We start from the raw sequence: 12,363 nt of genomic DNA, 5'->3' as shown, positions 1-12,363 counted from the left end.
CTTGAATATCTCAGGTATCCTTGAATATCTCAGGTATCCTTGAATATCTCAGGTATCCTTGAATATCTCAGGTATCCTTGAATATCTCTTGTATCCTTGAATATCTCAGGTATCCTTGAATATCTCAGGTATCATTAATCATTAATTGGAAATCTTCCAAGACAGTTATAACGTGTTATATTAACCTTCTTCTCCTTCTGACATGGCAGTATGTATTGAGGAAGAAGTTGACCGCTAATCTGAGAGAACACGTGTACAACTCCTACACAGTACACGTGTTATTAATCTTAATAATATTCATTTTATATATTAAATGTCTTTAAATTATTCTTTAAATATAGAACGAACTCCTGATTATGTCAAAGTTGTTGGCGAAGTATAATAAGAAAATGAAGTAATTCTAGTTAGAAAGAGTTGGGAATTGTTTTTTGAAAAATCTAAAGTTTATTGTAATGATGGCATCGTTTCGAACTATCGTGGAAGTTATGGAGTTAAATGTCCTTCACAAAAAATTAAGTTATCAAATACAAAGCAAAATTGTATTCTTGATAAGTTGTCTTTAATTATGCGAATATTTTTCTCAGATCAAAGATATTTTTCATTTAATATAAGATAAATTATAAAGGATGTATTTCTATCTTTTCTTTTTCTGTATAAATCTGTGAGTCACTTTTAGCTAACCGCAATAGAAAATAAACAATTTTCAAATTGAAAAACAGGAAAGTTCTTATGTTTGATCAGGCAAAGGTTGTTTTTTTGCAAATTTACCTGAATTTGTGAATCAACATCCATTGATATATCCTCCTAATTTACAATTATGAAAAAACATGTTAGGTCGGTAAATTAACCTTTTCTTATTTAGACGAAAAGAATATTAAAATATTAAAAAGGTGTCTTAATTTTTTTTGAAAAATAGTTCGACATTTCCAACAAAATAAGGGGAGGGAGTCGAGTATCTGATAATTAGTTCTTCATTATTCCTGCAGAGTTGGTTGGAAGGATTCTCTTCTACTTCCAGATATATTGACAGTACACAGATTGTAAACAAACCTTGACAAATAAACAAATAAGAATAATAACCTATATGAAAAGAAACCTTAAAAATGAAAATAATGATAACAAAACAAACACAAAAACAGTAACAGTAAAGCAACAGCAACAGCAACAGCAACAGCAACAGCAACAGCAACAGCAACATTAACAGTAACATTAACATTAACATTAACATTAACAGTAACAGTAACAGTAACAGTAACAGTAACAGTAACAGTAACAGTAACAGTAACTCCACCCACACACAACTAGTCAATCCTTTTCATGCTAAACTCTTCAGACATTAAATTTTAAGATGTGTTGTTTTCTTTGATTTTCTTATAGTTTTCTTTATTTTGATTTTAAAACCATATAAAGCGACTTCATCATATCATATCATTCTTAAAATCAACTAAGACTTTTCTCCCCTAGTCCAAAAAAGATCTACCTCCCGTGATTATACTAAATTATACTAGTCCCAAACTAAAGAATGCGCGATTTTTAAGTTAATGCTTAAAAGTTCTTTAAATAAACAAAAATTCAATCAAAAATTTACTGTAAAAACATATGCCACTTTTTCAAGAGAATTATTTTTGATTGATAAAAAAATGAACTGCGGGGATTTCACTCGTCGATTTAAATATTTTAACTGTAGCTTTAAGTTAAGGTTTAATTTAAGTCAAGAGCTGCATTTAAACTTAAACTTAAGATTTAACAATTCTTTAGTTTTTTAGGTTAGGCTAAGATAGATAAATAAACTTGGAAGATATCTCTTTTTGCAGAAGGAGGGGGGAGGGGGGGGAGGGGAAGGGAGCGAACGGCACATGTACCAATATTAAAAATAACCCAGTTTCCTTACCTATAAGAGGAGGCATCTTACTGCTGAATATTCCCTGCTTCTCTCCCTTCTCTAGCAGGTTGGACAACTCACTCAAGCTCTCCCTTACCAGGAGATCTCCCCCCTCTACCCCCCGCCCTCCAGGCTCAGATATACGGGAGGGTAGGGTTAATCGCCGTACCATTGCAGGTCCAACGGATCTTCTTGAGGATCCACCGCAGAAACTTTTTTTAGGAGTTCTTTGATTCTTGTTTTCATTTCTTGCCTCGTAAACCAGGATATACCCGTTCCAGTATCTCTGTCGTTCTTCCGGCAGATTGCTGCCCTCCTTCTTCTTGGTTCTGAATTTGCCTCCGAAACACTCTGCCTCAAGAGTTTCATCTGTCATGTTGATTTCTTCTACGGTTGTATCATTGAATTTAAACCATTTATTCTTGTTGGAATTCACAACAGAATGTCCTTTTCTCTCCTTTATGAATGAATAATAGTGTCCAGCATTAGCTTGTCCACTGTGCACAACTACTCCAACGAGATCAAAGTTAACACTGATATTTCTGGAGAAGGATTGTAGAGAGAGACCAGGACTTAACTTCGCCTGGAGGTTATCTTTGTCTTCCTGAGCTGAGATCCCCTCAGCAGTGTACGGACCCATGTCCAGCACTCGGGGAAAGGAAAAGTAATCATCAAATTTCATAGATCTATTTGTCTCCCAGTCGTAGTGGAACCTCTTAAGCTGTATTACCAGGGTGGAGGGAAGCTTTCGTATGCACATCCGCTTGACCGTATTCCTCTTCTGTGCACATTTCTCACAAAAGTACGCGTTATCTCCTTCAAGCAGCTCACCCTGCACATAGTGACGCAAGGATTCCTCCAGATTTCCAGATTTGATTTCCAGATTTAGTGACATAAACTTCTCCTCTCTCTCATATCTGTGAGGACATCCTTCACAAATTTTCTGGTCAGAGAAAACTCCTTCAAAAAGATTAGAAAAGATTTTTTCTTTCTTCATCGAATGGAGATACTCATCAACCTGATCAACAACTTGGATAAAAAACTCGCAAGCATCTTGCTGCTCGCGCACATTCACAGGCTGACCCCATAACCGGAAACATGTCCAGAATTTGTCGGGAACATAATATTTGAGTTTAGACTCCTGCAGATGAGCAAACACAGCCTGTAACTGGAAGAAGGCAGAATCCTCCTCTACCTTGTCAAGATTTATCGCCAGCAATGTCTCCGCAACTCCCGGAACGGCGAACAGCTGTTGAAGTACAGAGTTGATGTAACATGTGGCACCTCCATTTTTTAAACCAACATAGTTGCAGTCGGCTCTTCTCTCTATTGCGGGCTCATATTCAAACATGTGCTCTTTCACAAGATTTAAATCAAACTGATGATGAAGATCAATCAACATCTTTGAAATGAGATCTAAATTAGGAATAGAGCCCTGAGCTAACTCCTGAAGTAGAGAGTAGGCTGCTAGCCTCGACTCTTCAGTATCCAGCAAGGGACTGATATCTTTGCTAGAGATACAGTTACTGTTGAGACCTCCTTCACTGATTAGTTTACTGGCCGGAAATAGATGAAGACAGATTAAACTCTCTATTAATGTTTTACCCACCTCTTCCTTAGAAACTCCTTCACATGTTAGTAATGATCTAATCAGCTTTATATGCCCAGCTAGTAATGCACTATCATTTATCCTATTACAAGGGGAGAACATCTGAAGCCAATTAATTTCATCTTCTATCATCTGCTTGGCATTCACATTCAGTCTCTCCTGGTCGTCCAAGGAAAGATTTTTCAGGAGTTCACATCGAAGATCCAAATATTCACCACAGTTGCTCATGATCTGGTGGCTAGTTGTCCTGGATTTACAGCTAGGAATCCAAAGAGGGACCGGGGTTTTTATCAGAAGGTTTGTGAGAAAATGTTTTGGATCTCTGATATCTCCGCTGGCATCGGAAAGCAGGAGATTCCGTGATACGACCTTGATCTTAGTCAACCTAATTAAAACAATTTAAATATTTAATAGTTTGTTTGATTAGTAGAATAATAATTTCAAGCTTGAAATGATGAAGTTTTTATAAGTATTTTAATGAACCGTGCAACATTTAGGAAACAAAATTTACTAAAGGAAATTTAATTAGCTGTGCAAATGATTACACATTTTTGTGCGCACCCGCGGCAAACCATTTTGTGCGGTGATAATTACATATTTTTATGATAGCAATCCCTCCCTTATTCAACTGAGACCATATTCACCTGAGAAACTGACTAACAGCTCTTTGTCTGACCGTAGCTGCCGGTGAGCCAAGGACTGTGTCTATGATGAAGTCGTTGACAGAGGGGAGCTTGTAGAACCGGGGCAGTAGGTTCTGTCGTAAGCTCAAGCAGGTGACAAGCAACTCAAGAGCCTCACCTGAACATTAGATTATTTCCATAAAAACTATTGATCAATCTGACAGAATGTGTTCAAAACACCCAAAAACAAAACACGAACATTCAAAACACCTTGATGCTTCTGTCTTAGTTAAAACTAAGGTGTTTTTACCTTAAAATGAAATTTATGTGTTTTGACACGTGGGTGTTTTAACACTAGGTGATTCAGGTGTGTATTATTTAAGCTACTGATTAAATAATTTTCTTGGTAACAACATAGAATATACACAAGATTTCATATTTCAAAATTTTCTGGGTCCCACTGTATGAAAGCCTGGGTACTCTACCTGCAATCTGACAGTCAGCTGGTGACACCTCCTGCTGCTGAGCACAAACACCAGCATGGAGGGATTGCTCAGTACTCCCTTCACTCCCTAGGGATCCACTGCTCCCTGTAGAACTATCACGGCTCCTTCGACCAATATAAACACGCTCAGGTCGTGGGGCAGACTAAAAATAAAATCAAATAAAATCAAATAAAGGCTTTATTACATAAAGATTTATTGTATTTAGAAATATAATATCACAAAAAAAAGATAAAAGATAGATAAATACAGAGACTAAAAGATAGATGAATGAATAGGTCAATTGAAAGAGATGAATAATGAAATGAATGAATAATAGATGACACATTAAATAGTTTGAAAGATGGATAAATGCAGCATGCTTGATGGAGAAATTATCCTTACTGAAGGACAATCCACATTTCAATTTTACCTGTATCCCCATAGAAGCAAGGAACAGTTTACCGGCAGCAGATGCCCAGGTTACTCGGACCAAACAGGACACCAGCTCAACAAACTCAACCTGTTATTTATTAGCTTTCATTATAATACACTAGACATCAAACAGGACACCAGCTCAACAAACTCAACCTGTTATATATTAGCTTTCATTATAATACACAAGACATCAAACAGGACACCAGCTCAACAAACTCAACCTATTAAATATTAGCCTTTATTATACTACACTAAACATCAAACAGGCAGGGGCGTACGATAGCATTCGTGTAGGGGGGGGGGGACCTTTTTGGTGCCCTCCTTTAAAAAATCTTTTTAGAAAAAATATTGATACCTTTTTTTTAACAAGTTAACTATTCGAACATATACACACTTCCATATTGCAAGTGGACTCGACACTCCCTTTTAATACTATGGTGGAAGCTTCAGGGGAGAAAAAAAAGAGATGGAAACGTTTTTAAAAAATATCTATATTTTCATAGGATTTATTACATAAAAAATGATATCAAATCTATATTTACACTGAAGGCAGCATTGATCGAAGCTTTTTTAATGAAACTTTTTTAGTTAAGGGCAAAGCGAGATTTAAAGTATTTTTTTTTTATATGATGTAATTGTACTTAAATGGAATACATGCGTAATTCCAAGTGACCCTCCATTTATAGAGTGGCATATCCTATGTACCTATGAAACCTTTATTTCTCAATAGTTTATGTAGCAAATGAAATGCATGAGTCACTTTTGTAGAAAAATCACAAATGAAAATAATCAGTTTTCAAAAAGGGAAGCATGGATATTTAATGCAATACTTGATCAGACAAAGCTTTGAAGGGTATTGTTGTGAATCAGAATTGATATTATGTCTGCAGTCACTTTAAACCTTTTAATTAATTCTATATTTATTGAACTGCTTTGTAGGTTTGTGAACTTTAAAAAAATGAAAAAAGAAAGGAATTTAGTCTTTTTCTAATACCTATATTTTGTCCACCTGATGGTGTAAACCTTTGATATTTCAAACTTATATTTTTAAATCTAACAGAATTCATAGTTTAAAATATCTAGGATCTACAACATTGGATTGCAAAGATATAGGGATTAGAAAATCATAGTTTGTGACATAAACACAATTCCTTTACAACATGATTTTTAAAAAAAGATAATGAAAAGCTTCAAAAGTACTGCCTCCAAAATCAAGAATCCGAGTTTTTTTCCAACAAATCTCCAGATGTAATATTGCACCCAGCCCCCCCCCCTGGTACGCCCCTCCAAACAGGATACCTGGACTTAGACTTGACTAAGAATTTGACTTGACTGACTTAGACTCGAATTAAACTTAGACATAGGACTAGAAATAGACTAGACTAGACTAGACTAGACTAGACTAGACTAGACTACACTCTACGGCCAAGGATGAAACTATTACGTTGAAAATGTCAAATCCTTTTTGCACCAGCAACAAATTATGAAGTAGCAAATTAAATGCAACATTTATATAAGAAAAAATCCTAAAAATCAAAACTCATTCAGTAATTAACGAGTTGATGCTATATTGTTAAGACAAACAGCCTATTGAACTAACGTTCAATAGAAAATAAAATATTAGCTGTTCACAAACGGGGGTTTTAGTCCATTTGAACATCAAATAAACTAATTCAAAAAATATAAAAAAAATATATTTAACACATTGGCAGCATCAGAGAGATAAGGGCATAACACACACCTCAGGCATAGTTTGTACAATCTTGCTGGCAGACAGGGTCAACGGAGATCTGGTTTCTGGTAGAGACAGATCTAAAGATTTGTAAATAATTGACATTTATTTTATTAGTGATTCTGCATCTAAGCTACTTGGAAAAAACATGTAATGTACATTGTACACAAATAAAAATGTTATTTTAACTTGAAATAACTGGCTTTTACAAATAATTTGTGTCATAAAAAATGTCATACCTAATGCGGTCTTTTTTGGTGGAGTTGGCCTGATGTTGGGACTTGCCACTGGATTTGAGATCGCCATAGAGCTCGTCTCATCATGGAGCACCGTCTGTCCACAGAGCAAGTATCCAGCAAGCTGCAGCGCTATCAGATACGCAGACTGACGAATATCGTAATCCACATCGAAGGGCAGAGCGTCTTTATCGAGGACATTGAGAATTTGTCGAAGACCGCCGGTTCGAACAAAATCCTCGCCGAACTTAGCCGATGATCGGTTTGGAAGCGTGCTGGGCATGATTCGACTACTTAAGACCTAAAATAAGTCATTTTTGAACATGAAGGAGAAAAATTCTTTAAGTATTCTTTCCTTTTTGGAAAATAAAGGTAATTGTTTATTTATCCCCCTTCCCCCTTTCCATAAAAATTAAAAAATTCGGAAAAGTGAGAAAGGACTTTTTTTACAGGGTTTTGTGAAAAAATTTGTAAAAAATGATTTTCGTAGAATTTCGAAATCAATATGAACTTAAGTTATTATAAATATTTGAAACGATTGCCTTAAATTTGATCGGGGAGCTTGATAGAAACATTGGGATTTTTTTCGCGTTGCTTGAAAAATGGTTTCAATATTTTTCTTAAAACGCAAACATTGTGAAAACATTTACCTGGAACTCATAGGATAATAATGTAAAACAAACCATGCTTACCTCTAAATTATATAGAACCCTGAAAGGCGTCATACTGGGTGCAGAAGCATCTAATATTTTCTCCAAAACTTCAGAATTCCCGGACGTCAAAAGAGATTTCTTAATTCTGAAAGAAGATATTATATATTCATATAAATAAGTGCTACTTTTTTAGTCGACCTTAGAAACAACCTTCATCTTCTAATTTGAATTAAGAACCTCTCTTGTAGAAATAGTTTCATTGTTAACCAACAACATTAAGAAAACAATGATTGCACAGGCCCGGCTCTCAGTCGAGCCTTGATTTAAAGCTTTGTTATCTTTCTATATGGTAAAACAAGACATTTTAGAAGTACATTTATTGCTTCTAGATACAATAAGATGAGGATTCCAGGATTTCATATCCTCTAAAACATTCGAATGTATGTTCACTATAGCCGGGGTATTCCGGGGGTAACATAGACTAACACTTCTCAGTATACATACAAAGTACAAACCCGATCCCCGTTTCCTTGCTTCTAGAGGCGTACTCATGGGGGGGGGGGGTATCGGGACTCATCCCCCTGAATCAGTTAAGTCTTTGCTTTTCAGGAGGTATTATGGCCCCCCTGGAAAGAATAAAAAAATAAGGTCCCCTTGCACAAATTTGAGTACGCCCATGCTTGCTTTTACTCTCATAATATATAAATGGTTATAGGTAAAAAAACAAAAATTTAAGGAAACACACCCTGTCTAAAAAATTTAGACCTTAGTTTATATACTTTGTTGTTATGATTGAACTAAAATTCAGTGATGGTGATGGACCAAACCTCTGTAGAGTAAAAAAGTAGATGTAAGTTTCACATTTATTGAAAATATATTTCGGTCTGGGTTGACCCTCGTCAGTTCTTGAGATTGTTTCTTCACAAAGATTAAAAACAAACTGAACTAGTTCCAAGCAGTCCTAATAATGTGTACATACGCAACGTTTAAAATATATACCTTAACTAAAAATGGGTTGATTTCTAAATATTTTTACCTTGGTGACATTTTAGGGCTAGCATCTGCCCCTGAAAGATGGTTTAGATGTCCAATACTCTCCAAGATTTGTCCTACATCTCCGTCCGCCGGGATAAGATGAATCAGACGGCGGATACCTGCCAGGACGGAGGAATCCTCTATACTAGCCAACTTCAAGCAGATAGATAGATAGATAGTACAGGGTTAACCAATAAAAAGAAATAAATTCGCAGATCACTTTTTTCTGCTGGTGGATTTCAAAACTTTATGACGATCGCATTCTTTCTGGAAGTGATTTATTCTTATTTTGACCGTCCAAACCAAGAGGTTAAAAGAGACTTCATGACTATTGCACGACATCCTTCACGGAAATATTGAAGTTTGTCTATTTATCTGTTTGTCTGTTTATCTATCTATCCCTGGTAAAGAAGTTGGAATATCTTAGGATCTGCTGCTATTAGAACTCCAGGCAGTGTTCGCTCCTCTTCTAGATCATACTGCTGTCGACAGCTTGATATACTATCCCCTAGACAATCAATCAATCAATCTTTAAAGATCATACAACTGCCGACAGCTGGTTATATTGTCCCCTAGACAAGAAATCAATCAAGTAATTAATCTCCTTTTCACGCTCATACGGCTCATACTGCTGCCTTACAACTGGATACACTATCCCCTAATCAATCAATCAACTCTTCAAGATCATACTGCTGTCTACAGTTGGATATACTATCCCCTAGACAATTAATCAATCGATAAGATCACATTACTGCCGACAGCTGGATACACTGTCCCCTAAATAATCAATCAATCAATCAACTCTTCAAGATCATACTACTGCCTACAGCTGGATATACTATCCCCTAACTAAACAATCAATCAATCAAAACGATCATATTACTGCCGACAGCTTGATATACTTTCCCCTAGACAATCAATCAATAAATCAAATAATCAATTAATTAATCTCCTTTTCACGTTCATTCTGCCCCCGACAGCTGGTTAAACTTTTACCTAGACAATCAACCAATCAATTAATTAATCAATCAATCAGTTCAACTATAAGTTAATCGAAGTCATGGACTGTAAACGATCATTAAATTTATCACAATTTTAGTTCATCACATTCGAATAATTCTTTCGTGCTGTCTGTCCTGTTTTAACAAACTCCAGCTTTTTTTTCACGACCATATAAAAAATGTCAACGATGAAAAAGCTGTTTATAATTACCTGTAACTGGTTTATCTGTATTTTCTGGTTCTACCGCGGCGGAAGCATTTGCCTGAGCGGAGGGTTGAACGGCAGGTCCGAAACCTCCTCCGCCTTGGAATAGAACTATTGATGTGGAACTACTAGCTCCACCTCCTGCCCCAGCTAAACTTGAACTCAGGGTCTTCACCTTCATAATAGTATTTATAATAACCAGTCAACCACCATTCCTTGAAAGTTTAAGAGACTGTAAGCGTGATTTCAAGGGATTCTTCATGCAAAGATGGCAATGCCCGATTCACAACAGCACCCTTATAAGCGTTCTCTGGTCAAGTATGAACTAGATATTAAAGCTTAAAATTTTGAAAACCAAATATTTTCAATTGTGGTTTCTATACAAAAGAGACTTGCACATTTCTACTGCCCGCAGGAAAACAAGAAAGCAATTATCAGAATTAAACCTAGAAAAACGACAATATCTTCCACATTATTGATCAGATAATGGTTTCAAGGGTAGTGTTGTGAATCCCAGGACATTGTCATCTATTTTACAAAGGTAACAAGTCTAAATGTCTGCCAACATACAAGGCAATGACAGGTGTCACCCAAATGCATGCTATAGTTTAAGAAGTCAAGGTTTATGTGAAGTTTTTAATTCAATATTCACGGAAACAAGAAAAATTATTGCCCAAAAAAAGGATAAAGTAATATATCTTGTCAAAGATGCTGAAATTGCAGGAAGGCATTAAAAAATCTACAATTCTTTACTTGATAAACTTGGAAACTCAAATTGGAAACTTCCGTTTAAAAATCGAAATACAACTCCATATTTTAAGCCTCAAGCAATCCCTTGATCTTAAGATTTAATTTAAGTTCTAATCTAACCTTCCATGTTTGTCCCTGGGAGTCTCCGACAAAACTGACAAGTCTGGAGTCCTTCCCTCTCCCACTCTCAAGTAGAATTTCGTCTTCTCCTGCAATGTAAAAAATGCGTAAAATAATCAAATGCTTTTAAGTTGTATACAAGAAAATAGTTTAAATTTCATCCTACTTGGGGGACCTTCGTTTTCCTTAAAAAGTATGAAAAAAAAGCTACAGCCCTAATATGAAATTAGAGCTAAGATCTACTAACAAAAGTTAGTTAATTTTCATTAATAAACTTATGTCCTTGCTATCCAAAAACGTCATTTTTTAAATGAAGAATTTTATAACCTCCCCCCCCCTCGTTCTAGTCCCATTTACCTGAGTCCACACTGACTGCAGTTAAAGAACCTATGGATATCTGTAGACGCTCCGCAATCTTCGTCTACAGGGAAAAAATACAAACTTAAAGGAACTGTAAAGCGTAATTACAAGTGACCCGATCCATTCAAGGATGAAAAAGCAAAGCTTCAACAGGCAAAGCTTTAAAGTGTACCGCTGTGAATTGGGCATTGCCAACTTTGCACGAAGGATTACTCAAAATTACACGAACAGTCCATTTCAAAGTCATTTTATTGAGACTGTACAATGCATTAGAACCTGAATGGGCGGGAGCTAAAGCCTATTCCATAGCTAGGGTAAAGGTTGACGCAAACTATTTTTTATTATTATTATTTTGATGGAAACAAATCTCAAAAACAATAACTTAATGTGGAGAAAATCAGCATCTAAACATTTTATCGGTTGAATTTTTTTACCTTGACCATACCAACTGACTCATTGGTTTACCTTGACCATACCAACTGACTCATTGGTTTACCTTGACCAAACCAACTGACTCATTGGTTTACCTTGACCATACCAACTGACTCATTGGTTTACCTTGACCAAACCAACTGACTCATTGGTGTGGGATTCTATGTCAAACTCTTCTTTTTGTGGTTCCACTCGAACTTTAATCGTTAGTGGCCGACCGTAGAACGTCGAAGCATGAGGGAGAATAGTTCGCTTTCCGTTAAACAATACTTCAACAGACATTATATATTTCTCCGCCAGGAGGAGTAAGCGTCGAATTTTCTGAATTTTCGCTCCTTTGGTTACAGGAGAGGAGAGAACCTAGTTTCAGGATTGTTTAGATTAATTTTTATTATTCGGGGATAAAAATATAAAATACATTTCATAAAAACTCGGGATTAAAAAACATTTAACGTTTTTATATGCTTTGCTCGGCCAAGAAGGACTTTAACATTTAAGTTGATCTATAATCTAAAGGTGCCATCAATTATTCAAACCTTATAGTTGTATCAGACTTCATTCTTTACTTAGTATAGTTATTTTGAATTGGAGGTAAGTAAGTAAGTCTGAATTGAGCTGATTTAAACCCATACTCTGAAAACCTTACCAGAAACATATTTTATTAATTAAAACGCATAGTTTTCTACGGAATCTGCATTATTCTCTTATGATAAAAAAGGGGCAATTAAATTTGAACATGTTAAATCCATTTATGTGAACATTTAAACGGTGTTATAGAAATTATTTAGCAATGGAAGGGGGGGGG

At 35.7% G+C, this 12,363-nt stretch overlaps 1 protein-coding gene across 1 annotated transcript in view; it reads right to left on the bottom strand.

Annotated features, from left to right (window-relative positions):
• Positions 1-12,363, bottom strand: part of LOC111704466 (ubiquitin carboxyl-terminal hydrolase 24) — a 41,414-nt gene that overhangs the window by 10,146 nt on the left and 18,905 nt on the right. Inside the window, exons 27-43 of the mRNA XM_023476707.1 lie at positions 12,245-12,249; positions 11,685-11,918; positions 11,124-11,187; positions 10,767-10,855; positions 9,903-10,071; positions 9,092-9,198; positions 8,692-8,843; positions 7,695-7,800; positions 7,006-7,303; positions 6,776-6,846; positions 5,030-5,119; positions 4,600-4,762; positions 4,136-4,292; positions 1,879-3,876; positions 981-1,050; positions 769-804; positions 186-262 (exon numbers count right to left, since the gene is read on the bottom strand). Of these exons, the coding sequence (XP_023332475.1) occupies positions 186-262; positions 769-804; positions 981-1,050; positions 1,879-3,876; positions 4,136-4,292; positions 4,600-4,762; positions 5,030-5,119; positions 6,776-6,846; positions 7,006-7,303; positions 7,695-7,800; positions 8,692-8,843; positions 9,092-9,198; positions 9,903-10,071; positions 10,767-10,855; positions 11,124-11,187; positions 11,685-11,918; positions 12,245-12,249 (3,886 nt within the window). The remainder of the gene's footprint in view (positions 1-185; positions 263-768; positions 805-980; positions 1,051-1,878; positions 3,877-4,135; positions 4,293-4,599; positions 4,763-5,029; positions 5,120-6,775; positions 6,847-7,005; positions 7,304-7,694; positions 7,801-8,691; positions 8,844-9,091; positions 9,199-9,902; positions 10,072-10,766; positions 10,856-11,123; positions 11,188-11,684; positions 11,919-12,244; positions 12,250-12,363) is intronic.

The sequence above is a fragment of the Eurytemora carolleeae genome, unplaced genomic scaffold (genome assembly GCF_000591075.1).
Source record: "Eurytemora carolleeae unplaced genomic scaffold, Eaff_2.0 scaffold389, whole genome shotgun sequence".
NCBI classification, from domain to species: domain Eukaryota; kingdom Metazoa; phylum Arthropoda; class Copepoda; order Calanoida; family Temoridae; genus Eurytemora; species Eurytemora carolleeae.
The sequence above is the reverse complement of the archived record's forward strand: the minus strand, read 5'-3'. Positions and strand labels throughout refer to the sequence as shown.